General features: G+C 37.2%; 1 protein-coding gene across 8 annotated transcripts in view; it reads right to left on the bottom strand.

Annotated features, from left to right (window-relative positions):
* The window catches only part of LOC139963575 (complement factor H-like), a 60800-nt gene that overhangs the window by 22420 nt on the left and 21645 nt on the right, over window positions 1–16735 (bottom strand). For 5 of the 8 annotated variants that reach the window (XM_071964447.1, XM_071964446.1, XM_071964445.1 and 2 more), the window contains 14 exons: window positions 11138–11329; window positions 10327–10500; window positions 9454–9645; window positions 8643–8816; window positions 5746–5937; window positions 4935–5108; window positions 4519–4725; window positions 4008–4199; window positions 3196–3369; window positions 2781–2987; window positions 2322–2513; window positions 1510–1683; window positions 1095–1301; window positions 598–789 (listed from right to left, as the gene is read on the bottom strand). In XM_071964447.1, coding sequence (XP_071820548.1) covers window positions 598–789; window positions 1095–1301; window positions 1510–1683; window positions 2322–2513; window positions 2781–2987; window positions 3196–3369; window positions 4008–4199; window positions 4519–4725; window positions 4935–5108; window positions 5746–5937; window positions 8643–8816; window positions 9454–9645; window positions 10327–10500; window positions 11138–11329 — 2643 coding nt within the window. The remainder of the gene's footprint in view (window positions 1–597; window positions 790–1094; window positions 1302–1509; window positions 1684–2321; window positions 2514–2780; window positions 2988–3195; window positions 3370–4007; window positions 4200–4518; window positions 4726–4934; window positions 5109–5745; window positions 5938–8642; window positions 8817–9453; window positions 9646–10326; window positions 10501–11137; window positions 11330–16735) is intronic. The other 3 variants (XM_071964449.1, XM_071964451.1, XM_071964452.1) reach the window with 3 other exon arrangements.

Raw genomic sequence — 16735 nt, 5'->3', positions numbered from 1 at the left:
ATAAATAATGATATAGAGGCAGGACTCTGTGCTTTGTTATATCGAAGCGTATTATTTTCAGCTTGATTTCTTTACATCATGAAAATTCCGTGAAACGGACTGAATCTGTATCACATACATTGCAAGAAAGTAAAAAGGAGTGTAAAAACGAAACTACTTCCTTCGTAATTATCAGCACCTTTTAAAGAAAAATCATTTCCACGAATTAAGATTTACATTTAAGGATACATGTTGTAGAAATGATATACCTTAAATTCCCTTGTCCTTATCCGGGTTAATATAATATATAATAATGTATAAATATTAACATTTTGTTAATCAGTATACCGTTTAATTACTGTGTAACTGGTCATGGTGTTTATTTAGATACCGTACGAAAAATGATCTTTCCTCTAATTCCATATGACCCAAGATTGGGTTCCATTAAGTTGTAAAAGTTCAATCATTGTCAATCATAGTAAGGTTACTGTTGCTTCAATTATGAAATATAGGCCTATCCGGCCATTGCTTAAATCGAAAGCTACGTATTCGATCTATACATATGAAATAACACATACACATTTTGTCTTGATGCGTTATTCAGATTTCATGACATACTTTTAGTACAAGTTGGTGCATCTCCTCGCCATTGTCCATTAAGACATTGCTTCGTGTCACTTGTTCGATGTCCACGCTCAGTACATACAAAGGTAGCAGTGGTACCGTGTGGTCTGGTACCTCGCTCTACTGAGACTCTGTTATATTCAACTCTCCATTGGCCAACACCAATATCATCCTCATTACAGCGATCTGGATGTCAATAAAAAAAAACATGTGTAAAAAAGGAGTTTCGAGCCAATTTCGCCTTTTCATTTATGGAATGGGCTTGAATCTGAAGAGAAAATAATGCAGATGGGACGTACACGCATTGTAAGTGTAAATAAATAGCATCACATTACTGTATATTTTCTCTTTTGGGAAATGTCAAAACTGTTAAATTGTCTTTAGACGAGTTACATTTGTATAAATCTCAGAACGGCAATGTATATATATATATATATATATATATATATATATATATATATATATATATATATATATATTTGCCCACATACTTATTGTACAACATGGGTATGTATTTGGTCCACTCCACTCTCCTTTTCTGCATGTACGTTGCTCATCATTAACATTTTCAAGGACGAAACCTTCTTCCACACAATGAAAGGTTGCCAGGGTGGAATGCGGGTAACAAGAACCATCACTTTCTTCACTATAAGTAACTGCCAGGTAATGTGGATGGTTTACCAAGGGACGACATGGATCTGAAAATCGAGAATCAGTAAATAGATATTCCAAAATATATACTATAGGTAAACGAAAGAAGTTAGATGAGTAGCACGAGTAATAGTACATTGCGTGGAGATCACAAGAAACATATACATTCGAATAAAGACTACATCCGGTGTGCTCAATGTGAAACAATGGGACTGTAGTTGCAGAATTTAGTATATCAAGGTCTTTATTCCTTACTTTCGACACATCCAGGTAGAGCAGTTGTCCAGCTTCCCAAATCACATACTGAATCGGCCATATCTGTGGCTCGGTATCCCGCCTTACAAGCTACCTTTCTTGTGGTTCCTTGCTCTGGGTTTCTCGTGGAATAATGAACACGTCCATTCCGTATGTATTGGTGGACACATGGAACTGAAATGTACAAGAATGTTTCAATTTCATTACGTTAGATAATAAATAATGATATAGAGGCAGGACTCTGTGCTTTGTTATATCGAAGCGTATTATTTTCAGCTTGATTTCTTTACATCATGAAAATTCCGTGAAACGGACTGAATCTGTATCACATACATTGCAAGAAAGTAAAAAGGAGTGTAAAAACGAAACTACTTCCTTCGTAATTTTCAGCACCTTTTAAAGAAAAATCATTTCCACGAATTAAGATTTACCTTTAAGGATACATGTTGTAGAAATGATATACCTTAAATTCCCTTGTCCTTATCCGGGTTAATATAATATATAATAATGTATAAATATTAACATTTTGTTAATCAGTATACCGTTTAATTATTGTGTAACTGGTCATGGTGTTTATTTAGATACCGTACGAATAATGATCTTTCCTCTAATTCCATATGACCCAAGATTGGGTTCCATTAAGTTGTAAAAGTTCAATCATTGTCAATCATAGTAAGGTTACTGTTGCTTCAATTATGAAATATAGGCCTATCCGGCCATTGCTTAAATCGAAGGCTACGTATTCGATCTATACATATGAAATAACACATACACATTTTGTCTTGATGCGTTATTCAGATTTCATGACATACTTTTAGTACAAGTTGGTGCATCTCCTCGCCATTGTCCATTAAGACATTGCTTCGTGTCACTTGTTCGATGTCCACGCTCAGTACATACAAAGGTAGCAGTGGTACCGTGTGGTCTGGTACCTCGCTCTTCTGAGACTCTGTTATATTCAACTCTCCATTGGCCAACACCAATATCATCCTCATTACAGCGATCTGGATGTCAATAAAAAAGAACATGTGTAAAAAACGATTTTCGAGCCAATTTCGCCTTTTCATTTATGGAATGGGCTTGTATCTGAAGAGAAAATAATGCAGATGGGACGTACACGCATTGTAAGTGTAAATAAATAGCATCACATTACTGTATATTTTCTCTTTTGGGAAATGTCAAAACTGTTAAATTTTCTTTAGACGAGTTACATTTGTATAAATCTCAGAACGGCAATGTATATATATATATATATATATTTGCCCACATACTTATTGTACAACATGGGTATGTATTTGGTCCACTCCACTCTCCTTTTCTGCATGTACGTTGCTCATCATTAACATTTTCAAGGACGAAACCTTCTTCCACACAATGAAAGGTTGCCAGGGTGGAATGCGGGTAACAAGAACCATCACTTTCTTCACTATAAGTAACTGCCAGGTAATGTGGATGGTTTACCAAGGGACGACATGGATCTGAAAATCGAGAATCAGTAAATAGATATTCCAAAATATATACTATAGGTAAACGAAAGAAGTTAGATGAGTAGCACGAGTAATAGTACATTGCGTGGAGATCACAAGAAACATATACATTCGAATAAAGACTACATCCGGTGTGCTCAATGTGAAACAATGGGACTGTAGTTGCAGAATTTAGTACATCAAGGTGTTTATTCCTTACTTTCGACACATGCAGGTAGAGCAGTTGTCCAGCTTCCCAAATCACATACTGAATCGGCCATATCTGTGGCTCGGTATCCCGCCTTACAAGCTACCTTTCTTGTGGTTCCTTGCTCTGGGTTTCTCGTGGAATAATGAACACGTCCATTCCGTATGTTTTGGTGGACACATGGAACTGAAATGTACAAGAATGTTTCAATTTCATTACGTTAGATAATAAATAATGATATAGAGGCAGGACTCTGTGCTTTGTTATATCGAAGCGTATTATTTTCAGCTTGATTTCTTTACATCATGAAAATTCCGTGAAACGGACTGAATCTGTATCACATACATTGCAAGAAAGTAAAAAGGAGTGTAAAAACGAAACTACTTCCTTCGTAATTTTCAGCACCTTTTAAAGAAAAATCATTTCCACGAATTAAGATTTACCTTTAAGGATACATGTTGTAGAAATGATATACCTTAAATTCCCTTGTCCTTATCCGGGTTAATATAATATATAATAATGTATAAATATTAACATTTTGTTAATCAGTATACCGTTTAATTATTGTGTAACTGGTCATGGTGTTTATTTAGATACCGTACGAATAATGATCTTTCCTCTCATTCCATATGACCCAAGATTGGGTTCCATAAAGTTGTAAAAGTTCAATCATTGTCAATCATAGTAAGGTTACTGTTGCTTCAATTATGAAATATAGGCCTATCCGGCCATTGCTTAAATCGAAGGCTACGTATTCGATCTATACATATGAAATAACACATACACATTTTGTCTTGATGCGTTATTCAGATTTCATGACATACTTTTAGTACAAGTTGGTGCATCTCCTCGCCATTGTCCATTAAGACATTGCTTCGTGTCACTTGTTCGATGTCCACGCTCAGTACATACAAAGGTAGCAGTGGCACCGTGTGGTCTGGTACCTCGCTCTTCTGAGACTCTGTTATATTCAACTCTCCATTGGCCAACACCAATATCATCCTCATTACAGCGATCTGGATGTCAATAAAAAAGAACATGTGTAAAAAACGATTTTCGAGCCAATTTCGCCTTTTCATTTATGGAATGGGCTTGAATCTGAAGAGAAAATAATGCAGATGGGACGTACACGCATTGTAAGTGTAAATAAATAGCATCACATTACTGTATATTTTCTCTTTTGGGAAATGTCAAAACTGTTAAATTGTCTTTAGACGAGTTACATTTGTATAAATCTCAGAACGGCAATGTATATATATATATATATATATATATATATATATATATATATATATATATATATATATATATATATATATATATTTGCCCACATACTTATTGTACAACATGGGTATGTATTTGGTCCACTCCACTCTCCTTTTCTGCATGTACGTTGCTCATCATTAACATTTTCAAGGACGAAACCTTCTTCCACACAATGAAAGGTTGCCAGGGTGGAATGCGGGTAACAAGAACCATCACTTTCTTCACTATAAGTAACTGCCAGGTAATGTGGATGGTTTACCAAGGGACGACATGGATCTGAAAATCGAGAATCAGTAAATAGATATTCCAAAATATATACTATAGGTAAACGAAAGAAGTTAGATGAGTAGCACGAGTATTTGTACATTGCCTGGTAGATCACAATTAACATTTACATTCGAATAAAGACTGCATCCGGTGTGCTCAATGTGAAACAATGGGACTGTAGCTGCAGAAGTTAGTAGATCAACGTGTGTTTTCCTTACTTTCGACACATTCCGGAAGAGCAGTTGTCCAGCTCCCCAAATCACATACTGAATCGGCCATATCTGTGGCTCGGTATCCCGCCTTACAAGCTACCTTTCTTGTGGTTCCTTGCTCTGGGTTTCTCGTGGAATAATGAACACGTCCATTCCGTATGTTTTGGTGGAAACATGGAACTGAAATGTACAAGAATGTTTCAATTTCATTACGTTATAAAATAAATAATGACATAGACGCCGGACTTTGTGCTTTGTTTTATCGAAGCGTATTCTTTTCAGATTCATTTTTTTACATTATGAAAATTACGTAAAACAGAATGAATCTGTATCACATACATTGCAAGAAAGCAAAGAGGAGTGAAAAAACCTACGTCTTCCTTGGTTATTTGCAGCACCAATTTAAGAAATTTCATTTAAACGAATTAAGATTTACCTTTAAGGATATATGTTGTAGAAATGATTAACCTTGAATTCCCTTGTACTTATCAAAGTATTATATAAAATACTGTATAAATATTCACATTTTGAGAGTCGGAATACCGTTTAATTAATGTGTAACTGTTCATGGTGTTCATTTAGATACCGTACGTTAAATGAGTATCTCTTTCCTCTCATTCCATATGACCCAAGATTGATTTCTATAAAGTTGTAAAAGATCAATGATTGTCAATCATAGTAGGTTACTGTTGCTTCATTTATGAAACATAGGCCTATCAGGCCATTGCCTAAATCGAAGGCTACGTATTCGATCTACACATATGAAATAACACATTCACATTTTGTTTTGATGCGTTATTCAGATTTCATGACATACCTTTAGTACAAGTTGGTGCATCTCCTCGCCATTGTCCATTAAGACATTGCTTCGTGTCACTTGTTCGATGTCCACGCTGAGTACATACAAAGGTAGCAGTGGTACCGTGTGGTATGGTTCCTCGCTCCACTGAGACTATGTTATATTCAACTCTCCATTGGCCAACACCAATATCATCCTCATTACATGGATCTGATGTCAATACAAAAGAAAATGTGTAAAAAACGAGTTTCGAACAAATTTTGCTTTTTCATTAATGGAATGAGCTTGAATCTGAAGAGAAAATAATGCAGATGGGACGTACACGCATTGTAAAGTGTAAATAAATAGCATCACATTACTGAACAGTTTTTCTTTTGGGAAATGTCAAAACTGTTAAATTTTCCGTTAGACGAGTTACATGTGTATAAATCTCAGAACGGCAATGAATATATATATATGATTTTCCAACTCATTACGATTTTCATTGATATATATATTCATTTGCCTTTGTCGTTTACCTCCATTGTATTAACATAAAGTCTGTTTAAAGTATTTCTTTCGAGATCCGGCTTTAGGAATCACAATTGATTTCGAGTTGGTCAGCATCATGTTTGATCTCTAGAGTTAGGCAAAACATGTCACCAAAAACAGAACTAGTATTGTTCGATACAGGTGACAAACGCTTACAGTGGAATTACGATCTCCCTTACCGGTTTCGAACCTCTGGACATACAATCAGCGTCCATAGCCTAGTGGTTAGGGTGTCCGCGTACAGAGCGGAAGGCCCATGGTTCGAATCCCGGTGGAGGCTGAAAGTTTTTTCACTGTTCTTGATTTTCCAACTCATTACGATTTTCATTGATATATATATTCATTTGCCTTTGTCGTTTACCTCCATTGCATTAACATAAAGTCTGTTTAAAGTATCTCTTTCGAGATCCGGCTTTAGGAATCACAAATGATTTCGAGTTGGTCAGCATCATGTTTGATCTCTAGAGTTAGGCAAAACATGTCACCAAAAACAGAACTAGTATTGTTCGATACAGGTGACAAACGCTTACAGTGGAATTACGATCTCCCTTACCGGTTTCGAACCTCTGGACATACAATCAGCGTCCATAGCCTAGTGGTTAGGGTGTCCGCGTACAGAGCGGAAGGCCCATGGTTCGAATCCCGGTGGAGGCTGAAAGTTTTTTCACTGTTCTTGATTTTCCAATTCATTACGATTTTCATTTATATATATATTCATTTGCCTTTGTCGTTTACCTCCATTGCATTAACATAAAGTCTGTTTAAAGTATCTCTTTCGAGATCCGGCTTTAGGAATCACAAATGATTTCGAGTTGGTCAGCATCATGTTTGATCTCTAGAGTTAGGCAAAACATGTCACCAAAAACAGAACTAGTATTGTTCGATACAGGTGACAAACGCTTACATTGGAATTACGATTTTCCTTACCGGTTTCGAACCTCTGGACATACAATCAGCGTCCATAGCCTAGTGGTTAGGGTGTCCGCGTACAGAGCGGAAGGCCCGTGGTTCGAATCCCGGTGGAGGCTGAAAGTTTTTTCACTGTTCTTGATTTTCCAATTCATTACGATTTTCATTTATATATATATTCATTTGCCTTTGTCGTTTACCTCCATTGCATTAACATAAAGTCTGTTTAAAGTATCTCTTTCGAGATCCGGCTTTAGGAATCACAATTGATTTCGAGTTGGTCAGCATCATGTTTGATCTCTAGAGTTAGGCAAAACATGTCACCAAAAACAGAACTAGTATTGTTCGATACAGGTGACAAACGCTTACATTGGAATTACGATCTTCCTTACCGGTTTCGAACCTCTGGACATACAATCAGCGTCCATAGCCTAGTGGTTAAAGTGTCCGCGTACAGAGCGGAAGGCCCGTGGTTCGAATCCCGGTGGAGGCTGAAAGTTTTTTCACTGTTCTTGATTTTCCAACTCATTACGATTTTCATTTATATATATTCATTTGCCTTTGTCGTTTACCTCCATTGCATTAACATACAGTCTGTTTAAAGTATCTCTTTCGAGATCCGGCTTTAGGAATCACAAATGATTTCGAGTTGGTCAGCATCATGTTTGATCTCTAGAGTTAGGCAAAACATGTCACCAAAAACAGAACTAGTATTGTTCGATACAGGTGACAAACGCTTACAGTGGAATTATGATCTTCCTTACCGGTTTCGAACCTCTGGACATACAATCAGCGTCCATAGCCTAGTGGTTAGGGTGTCCGCGTACAGAGCGGAAGGCCCGTGGTTCGAATCCCGGTGGAGGCTGAAAGTTGTTTTCACTGTTCTTGATTTTCCAACTCATTACGATTTTCATATATATATATATATATATATATATATATAGGCCTATATATATATAGGCCTATATATATATAGGCCTATATATATATATATATATATATATATATATATATATATATATATATATATATATATATATATATATATATATGCCCACATTCCTATTGTACAACGTGGGTATGTATTTGGTCCTTTCCACTGTTCTTTATGCATGTATATTGCTCTTCATTAACATTTTCAAGGACGAAAGTTTCTTCCACACAATGAAATGTTGCCACGGTGGAATGCAGGTTATTAGAACCATCACTTTCTACTCTATAAGTAACTGCCATGTAATGTGGATGGTTTACCAAGGGAGGACATGGATCTGAAAATCGAGAATCAGTAAATAGATATTCCAAAATATATACAATAGGTAAACGAAAGAAGTTAGATGAGTAGCACGAGTAATTGTGCATTGCGTGGAGATCACAAGAAACATATACATTCGAATAAAGACTACACCGGTGTTCTTAATGTGGACGAATAGGACTGTAGTTGCAGAAGTTAGTAGATCAAGGTGTTTATTCCTTACTTTCGACACATCCCGGTAGAGCAGTTGTCCAGCTCCCCAAATCACATACTGAATCGGCCATATCTGTGGCTCGATATCCCGCCTTACAAGCTACCTTTCTTGTAGTTCCTTGCTCTGGGTTATTCGTGGAATAATGAACACGCCCATTCCGTATGTTTTGGTGGGCACATGGAACTGAAATGTACAAGAATGTTTCAATTTGATTACGTTAGAATATAAATAATGATATAGACGCCGGACTTTGTGCTTTGTTTTATCGAAGCGTATTCTTTTCAGATTTATTTCTTTACATTATGAAAATTACGTAAAACAGAATGAATCTGTATCACATACATTGCAAGAAAGTAAAGAGGAGTGAAAATACCTACCTCTTCCTTCGTTATTTGCAGCACCAATTAAACACATTTCATTTAAACGAATTAAGATTTACCTTTCAGGATATATGTTGTAGAAATGATTAACCTTAAATTCCCTTGTACTTATCAGAGTATTATATAAAATACTGTATAAATATTCACATTTTGAGAGTCGGAAAACCGTTTAATTAATGTGTAACTGTTCATGGTGTCCATTATGATACCGTACGTTTAATGAGTATCTCTTTCCTCTCATTCCATATGACCCAAGATTGATTTCTATAAAGTTGTAAAAGATCAATGATTGTCAATCATAGTAGGTTACTGTTGCTTCATTTATGAAATATAGGCATATCAGGCCATTGCCTAAATCGAAGGCTACGTATTCGATCTACACATTTGAAATAACATATTCACATTTTGTCTTGATGCGTTATTCAGATTTCATGACATACTTTTAGTACAAGTTGGTGCATCTCCTCGCCATTGTCCATAAAGACATTGCTTCGTGTCACTTGTTCGATGTCCACGCTCAGTACATACAAAGGTAGCAGTGGTACCGTGTGGTCTGGTTCCTCGCTCCACTGAGACTCTGTTATAAACAACTCTCCATTGGCCAACACCAATATCATCCTCATTGCAGGGATCTGATGTCAATACAAAAGAACATGTGTAAAAAACGAGCTTCGAGAAAATTTCGCTTTTTCATTTATGGAATGAGCTTGAAACTGAAGAGAAAATAATGCAGATGGACGTACACGCATTGTAAGTGTAATTAAATAGCATCACATTACTGTACATTTTCTCTTTCGGGAAATGTCAAAACTGTTAAATTTTCCGTTAGACGAGTTACATGTGTATAAATCTCAGAACGGCAATATATATATATATATATATATATTTGCCCACATTCCTATTGTACAACGTGGGTATGTATTTGGTCCTCTCCACTGTCCTTTTATGTATGTATATTGCTCTTCATTAACATTTTCAAGAACGAACCCTTCTTCCACACAATGAAATGTTGCCAGGGTGGAATGCAGGTAACAAGAACCATCACTTTCTAATTTATAAGTAACTGCCATGTAATGTGGATGGTTTACCAAGGGAGGACATGGATCTGAAAATCGAGAATCAGTAAATAGATATTCCAAAATATATACTATAGGTAAACGAAAGAAGTTAGATGAGTAGCACGAGTAATTGTGCATTGCGTGGAGATCACAAAAAACATATACATTCGAATAAAGACTACATCCGGTGTTCTTAAAGTGGACGAATAGGACTGTAGTTGCAGAAGTTAGTAGATCAAGGTGTTTATTCCTTACTTTCGACACATCCCGGTAGAGCAGTTGTCCAGCTTCCCAAATCACATACTGAATCGGCCATATCTGTGGCTCGGTATCCCGCCTTACAAGCTACGTTTCTTGTAGTTCCTTGCTCTGGGTTTCTCGTGGAATAATGAACACGCCCATTCCGTATGTTTTGGTGGGCACATGGAACTGAAATGTACAAGAATGTTTCAATTTGATTACGTTAGAAAATAAATAATGATATAGACGCCGGACTTTGTGCTTTGTTTTATCGAAGCGTATTCTTTTCAGATTTATTTCTTTACATTATGAAAATTACGTAAAACAGAATGAATCTGTATCACATACATTGCAAGAAAGTAAAGAGGAGTGAAAATACCTACCTCTTCCTTCGTTATTTGCAGCACCAATTAAACACATTTCATTTAAACGAATTAAGATTTACCTTTCAGGATATATGTTGTAGAAATGATTAACCTTAAATTCCCTTGTACTTATCAGAGTATTATATAAAATACTGTATAAATATTCACATTTTGAGAGTCGGAAAACCGTTTAATTAATGTGTAACTGTTCATGGTGTCCATTATGATACCGTACGTTTAATGAGTATCTCTTTCCTCTCATTCCATATGACCCAAGATTGATTTCTATAAAGTTGTAAAAGATCAATGATTGTCAATCATAGTAGGTTACTGTTGCTTCATTTATGAAATATAGGCCTATCCGGCCATTGCCTAAATCGAAGGCTACGTATTCGATCTACACATATGAAATAACACATTCACATTTTGTTTTGTAGCGTTAGTCAGATTTCATGACATACTTTTAGTACAAGTTGGTGGATCTCCTCGCCATTGTCCATTAAGACATTGCTTCCTGTCACTTGTTCGATGTCCACGCTCAGTACATACAAAGGTAGCAGTGGTACCGTGTGGTCTGGTTCCTCGCTCCACTGAGACTCTGTTATATTCAACTCTCCATTGGCCAACACCAATATCATCCTCACAACAGGGTTCTGATGTCAATAAAAAAAGAACATGTGTAAAAAACGAGTTCTGAACCAATTTCGCTTTTTCATTTATGGAATGAGCTTGAAATCTGAAGAGAAAATAATGCAGATGGGACGTACACGGATTGTGCAGTGTTATGAAATAACGTTATATTACTGAGTAGAGATGACGATGGTGAGGGACACTTGCCTTGTTATGCAAATGTGGATATTGTTTTCATTGATAATATTTTTATTAACATTTGTATTATTTTGAATTGATTTTATATTCATTTTGATATTGAATTTACATATGAATTATTGATAAAAACTATTGATATGATTTTTTATATATAATTTTTATTTTGTTTATATTGTTTACTATTATTATCATTCTTTTTTTATTAAAATCAATTGTATGATGTCATATGACAGAACGCCCTCTATTGACAAAGTTTAAGGCCTAAGCGCTCCTTCCTATTCCAAAGTTTTGAGATAGAAACATGACACGTTGGCAACAAATTCTGACATGATTGGCATCAACAGCGGGGTGTGTCAATGGTTGAAAAGGCATCTTAATGAGGAGCGAGTTGAAGTATAGTTCTCTTATAACAGGTGATGAGAATGATGACGAAGCGGAAAACAGAGAAATCCTTAGAAATTATTGCGACGGAGTATTATTAATAACCAGTAATAACTTTGAAGATGGGATGAGGGTATTTTCACTATACGGGTTTATTTTCACACATGGAGACAAACGGACGTATATTAATTCTGAAAGGAATGATTAAGGGCGGATCAGGGTACCCATATGTTTAACCTAATGTTTTTGATGGAAAAAGCTTACAGTCGTTTCATTGTTCTAAGATTAAAAACAGAGATATTAGTGTGTTGTAAAAACCTGTATAAGATCACTCTGTATCGAAGCATCTCACTGTTGACATCGTTCCTCAACGTTGTTTCTCAACCAATCTCAAATCTGTGGACATAGCTATTTTTCCAGCTTCAACTTTATGAAAAGTTCGGACTTGGAACATTATTACTGTTTATCTCAAAGTTTGGAGTTCCTCATTTTTAAGGATTCTTTGATTTGGACGACAATTACATCATGGCTTTTCCAATCGCAACGATGACTCACAGTGCCGTTAGACTTGAACTTCATTAATATGGCCAAATTTGGAAAAGGTGTAACGCCCCAACGCCTCAAGACGAAAAAAACCGTCTCCAATGCCCGAGCCCGATTAAGCGGTCGCCGCAGCCACCTCCACCAACGGTATCGCCATTGGAAGAGAATTACGACGCAGCAGGTTGCAAACCAAACACATGTGAGTAAACCTACTGTGTTTCATCTCGAAGGCAATACGCACGTACCGTTACATACATTTCGTTGCAAGGCTTACGTTACCATAAGACAATGTTATAGCAAGGATGTGTGTGATGCGTTACTGCCAAGAAAATCAGGTCTATTTTATCCGTCAAACAGTGGGGTGAATTAATGTTTTTAATGACGCATATTAGTAATGCACTGAAGGAAGTTGAAAGGAACCCTTTGCCTTCACGTTTAATAAGATGACAAACATCATTTACAACCTGAGAATGAAACTAACACGCTTGAAAAACCCTTTCAAAATGATAGGCTTATTTATTGGACGGGAAGACATTTATCAGTCTACGTGAGCACATACGATACAGAGAGTTTGGAAAATGTTATCCGACAAAGAAAGGTATAAATATAACGGGGGAGCAGTGGATGTGGTTGGAGAGTATTTGTGCCTGACATTGACGAAAATCTCGCAGCGATGATTGCTGTTTGTAACAGGATTTAGTATTCATGTTGTTCGTACTATGTTTCAGGATGAAACTGAAGTGATCTGGGTACTGGATTCTGATGAGGAGGCAGACCTGGAGACCCCGATCGTCAATGTACGACAACCGGATATAGAGGCACCCCAAGTTTCTATGCATATCAAGAGGCGAAACCCCAGATGTGATGAAAAGAGACTGTTAGATCCAGACATCGTTGTAGATGAGGTCCAGACAACGACAACCGAACATGAAAAGACATCGTAACGATTAGCAAAGAAAGCATTTTGCCAAGAGCTTTGGCATACAATAAAACAAAAATGTAATGATTTGTGTTACGGTTGCAGTGTGGACCATCCGAGTCAAATTGAGCACGACTGGTTTCTCATGGCCACGGACGATGAACGCCTCGCTATGTTCCTGGATGATTCCGTAAGAAACTTGGACAATGAAGTCATTTTTATGACCAAATATATGATTAAATGTCTTGCGTTGAAGATAGATATGCCACCAAAGGAATTGTGGAAAATATATTATTATTTTGTGCATTGGGCATTACGCAAACATTTTGACTTGTTCAGACGAATAATGTTAAGAATAATGTGTAATGTTAACAATAAATAATTAAGATGTTATTTAAAATTAATGTAAATGATTGTGTTGTAAGTAAAAGCTAAACAAATATTATGTAAAGCAATGTATATACGACAGTTACAATTTTGTTCGTTAGTCGTTTTACAAGTCTCCATACTTTATTTTTCTTGCCAGGAATATTAAGCTATACCATCCCATCCCTACCTCGCATGTTCCCCATTTCCCCCTTATTTCCCGTCCAATCCCCCCTACAAATGATATAGTACCAACACCTTGTTTAGCCATTTATGATAATGATATCGATGAGAGTTTATCATTCACTGTCCGCTCCTCTCATGACAAACAACATTGTCCCTCCCTCACTATGGGTGCAAACCACGAGGACTACTGTACAAGATTAACCCTGCGAGTTATGGAGGGGTTAACAAACTTTACTCAGAAGTAAAAAAAATCGGGTGCATCAGCTTACTTGAAAAGCAATCCTTGACTGCCTGAAAAAAAATATGTATACGTTACATATGAGCTCAAGAGTACGCTTCCCTAGAAACAGAGTTCTGGTTAGTGCAATGGATCACCGGTGGGAGATGGATTTTGTTGATTTAAGTTCTCTTTCGCGGTACAATTGCGGGTTTAAATTTTTGTTAACGTGCATCGATGTCTTATCGAAGCATGCATGGGTAGCACCGATCAAAAATAAATCTGGTCCTACCGTATTGAACGCTATAAAAATCATGTTTTCCTCGGGCAGAACGCCATTACAAATTCATACTGCCAGAGGTGGGGATTTTTAAAAAAATACTTTCAAAGATTTTTAAAAGATAAAAACATTCAATATTTCATGACTAATAATGAAACTAAAGCTTCTGTTGTAAAAAGGTTCAACCACACTTTGAAATTGAGGATGTGGAAAGACTTTACCTATCGCAATTCTCTGAAATACATCGACGTTTCACCCAAACTCTTAGCCGGTTAAAATCGTGCGTATTACAGATCCATTATAAACGCCACCCTAAACGTTTTAAAGGAAAATGAAGGAAGGGTGTGGAAGACGCTATATCCTTCAATAGCACGGGAACCGAATGACAATTTTAATTTTAGGACTGGGATGGTGAGGCTATTGAGGGTAACTTTTATGAACATGAACTACCAAAGTGTTCACGTCGATGAGATCGCCCTATTTAGAGTCGAACAAGTTTTGAGGAAGCGAAAGCGAGGAGGTCGCACTGAATACCTCGTTAATGGCAGGGATATCCAACAAAATTGAAAAGTTGGTTGAAGGAAGTGGACAAGATATGATGGCATCGTACTTTTACGTGACGTTGCCTAGCATCAGTTCCTACGGATATTTTCCACATAACACGCTTTCTAGTTTCACGACGCAGTTGGCAGAGCCTATTGTGTTATCAGGTAATTGGGAAGTAACGCTTTGTGAAATTCAGTATTCTTTTTATTGGCAAAATGTGACAGAAAACAATTGTAGCATTCTCCTCAACGGGAGAGACATTTGTATACATAAAGCACGTCACATATGCCTTTCACGACGAATTAACCCCAACGGAGTCAGCCAACGTGAAAATGCATATCAACAAGCGTTCTTTTAAAACTGCGGTGAAAGTAAAAAGCCTCGCTCTTCAAGGTCTCAGTCAAATGTTAGGCTTCTTGGACCATAATAAGATATGTAAAGTGGGTTAAAACATCGGTGACGTTGTCTCACATGTACACAATGGCGTCACCGGTTTTTGTGGTTGACAGTGATATAGTCGATCATCAGAGGGTAGGGGAATCTCACGTGCCTTTACTGCGTGTTGTTTAAATAGGAGATAAACGCACTGGGTAGCACATCATAGAAAACATCCAAATAGATTTAAGGGATGATCTCGGACAATTGATTCCATTTCAACTTGGGCGCGTGATAGTGAATCTTCATTTCAAGCAGAGTTAAACTTCTTATTTCACTTAATCCTAAACGTATCAATATGAAGAATTATTTTGACGACTACTGCCTACGACAAGTAGGACGTGGACTTCCAGTGTTCACTAGTTACCACCATCAGAAAGGGCACGGATTAGGAGGTATCTTAGGGCGATTAGCCAGATCAGCCCTTCCATTTTTAAAGAGTGGGGCTAAAACACTGAGCAAACAGTCGTTGTATACATGAACGGAAATTATGAACGATGCGCTGCAAGTGGAACACATTAAAACCTCTGCTAAGCGACCACTTGGTCAAGCAGAATAGCGGATGGTCACGAGGGTAATCGAAAGATCAACTTCGAGAAGGAAACCTTTAAAAAAAAGCAATTCCAAACAACGTCAGAAGACAACAAGCCAAGGGAGTGAAGAGGTCTCTGGATAATTTCGACGTGTAATCATCATCATCATCATCACCATTATGGCCCTTGTTCACAACAACCACACTTACACTTTTGGTCAATGCGTGCTCAAATTGCATTTCAAGGCGCACATAACCGTTTTGGGGGTGATTAAAGTGCCCCGCTCGCTAGGTCAAAGGCATACAACATGTAATCTTTGGCGTAGTCACTACGACTGATCTGAAAGGCTTTGTCACTGTACATACTATTTAATCCCGAATAAAGGGTCTGATAGGCCATGATGTAGCGGTTATCCGTAAAACTAGGGCGTAGCGGTTTCCATGGTAGCTGTTCACCGTTGACGTATAGAAGTTGATAAAACTCGCAACGTATTCATAGACTTTTAGCGCTCTTCTCTGTAATCACCATGAACACAAAACAATTAATGACGATCATCAAGTCAGACGCAATGTTGCGCCCGGTATGTCGAGGGGTATTTCCAGCGGACTGCCTGCCCTCTAGACGCATGAAACCACCATGGTGTCTTATAGCAAACACGGATATAAACGAAGAACCGGGAAGTCATTGGGTGGCTACTTTCGTTGGCGTTGAGCAAAGATAATTCTTTTACTCCTTTAGACGTTCTCCCGAAGTATGTGCCACTTATTTTAGACCATTTCTAAGAAGACACGCGTCAAAGCATTTATCGAACGACGCTATGACGTC

The sequence above is a fragment of the Apostichopus japonicus genome, chromosome 22 (genome assembly GCF_037975245.1).
Source record: "Apostichopus japonicus isolate 1M-3 chromosome 22, ASM3797524v1, whole genome shotgun sequence".
NCBI lineage: Eukaryota > Metazoa > Echinodermata > Holothuroidea > Aspidochirotida > Stichopodidae > Apostichopus > Apostichopus japonicus.
This window is presented reverse-complemented; position numbering and strand designations above follow the sequence as displayed.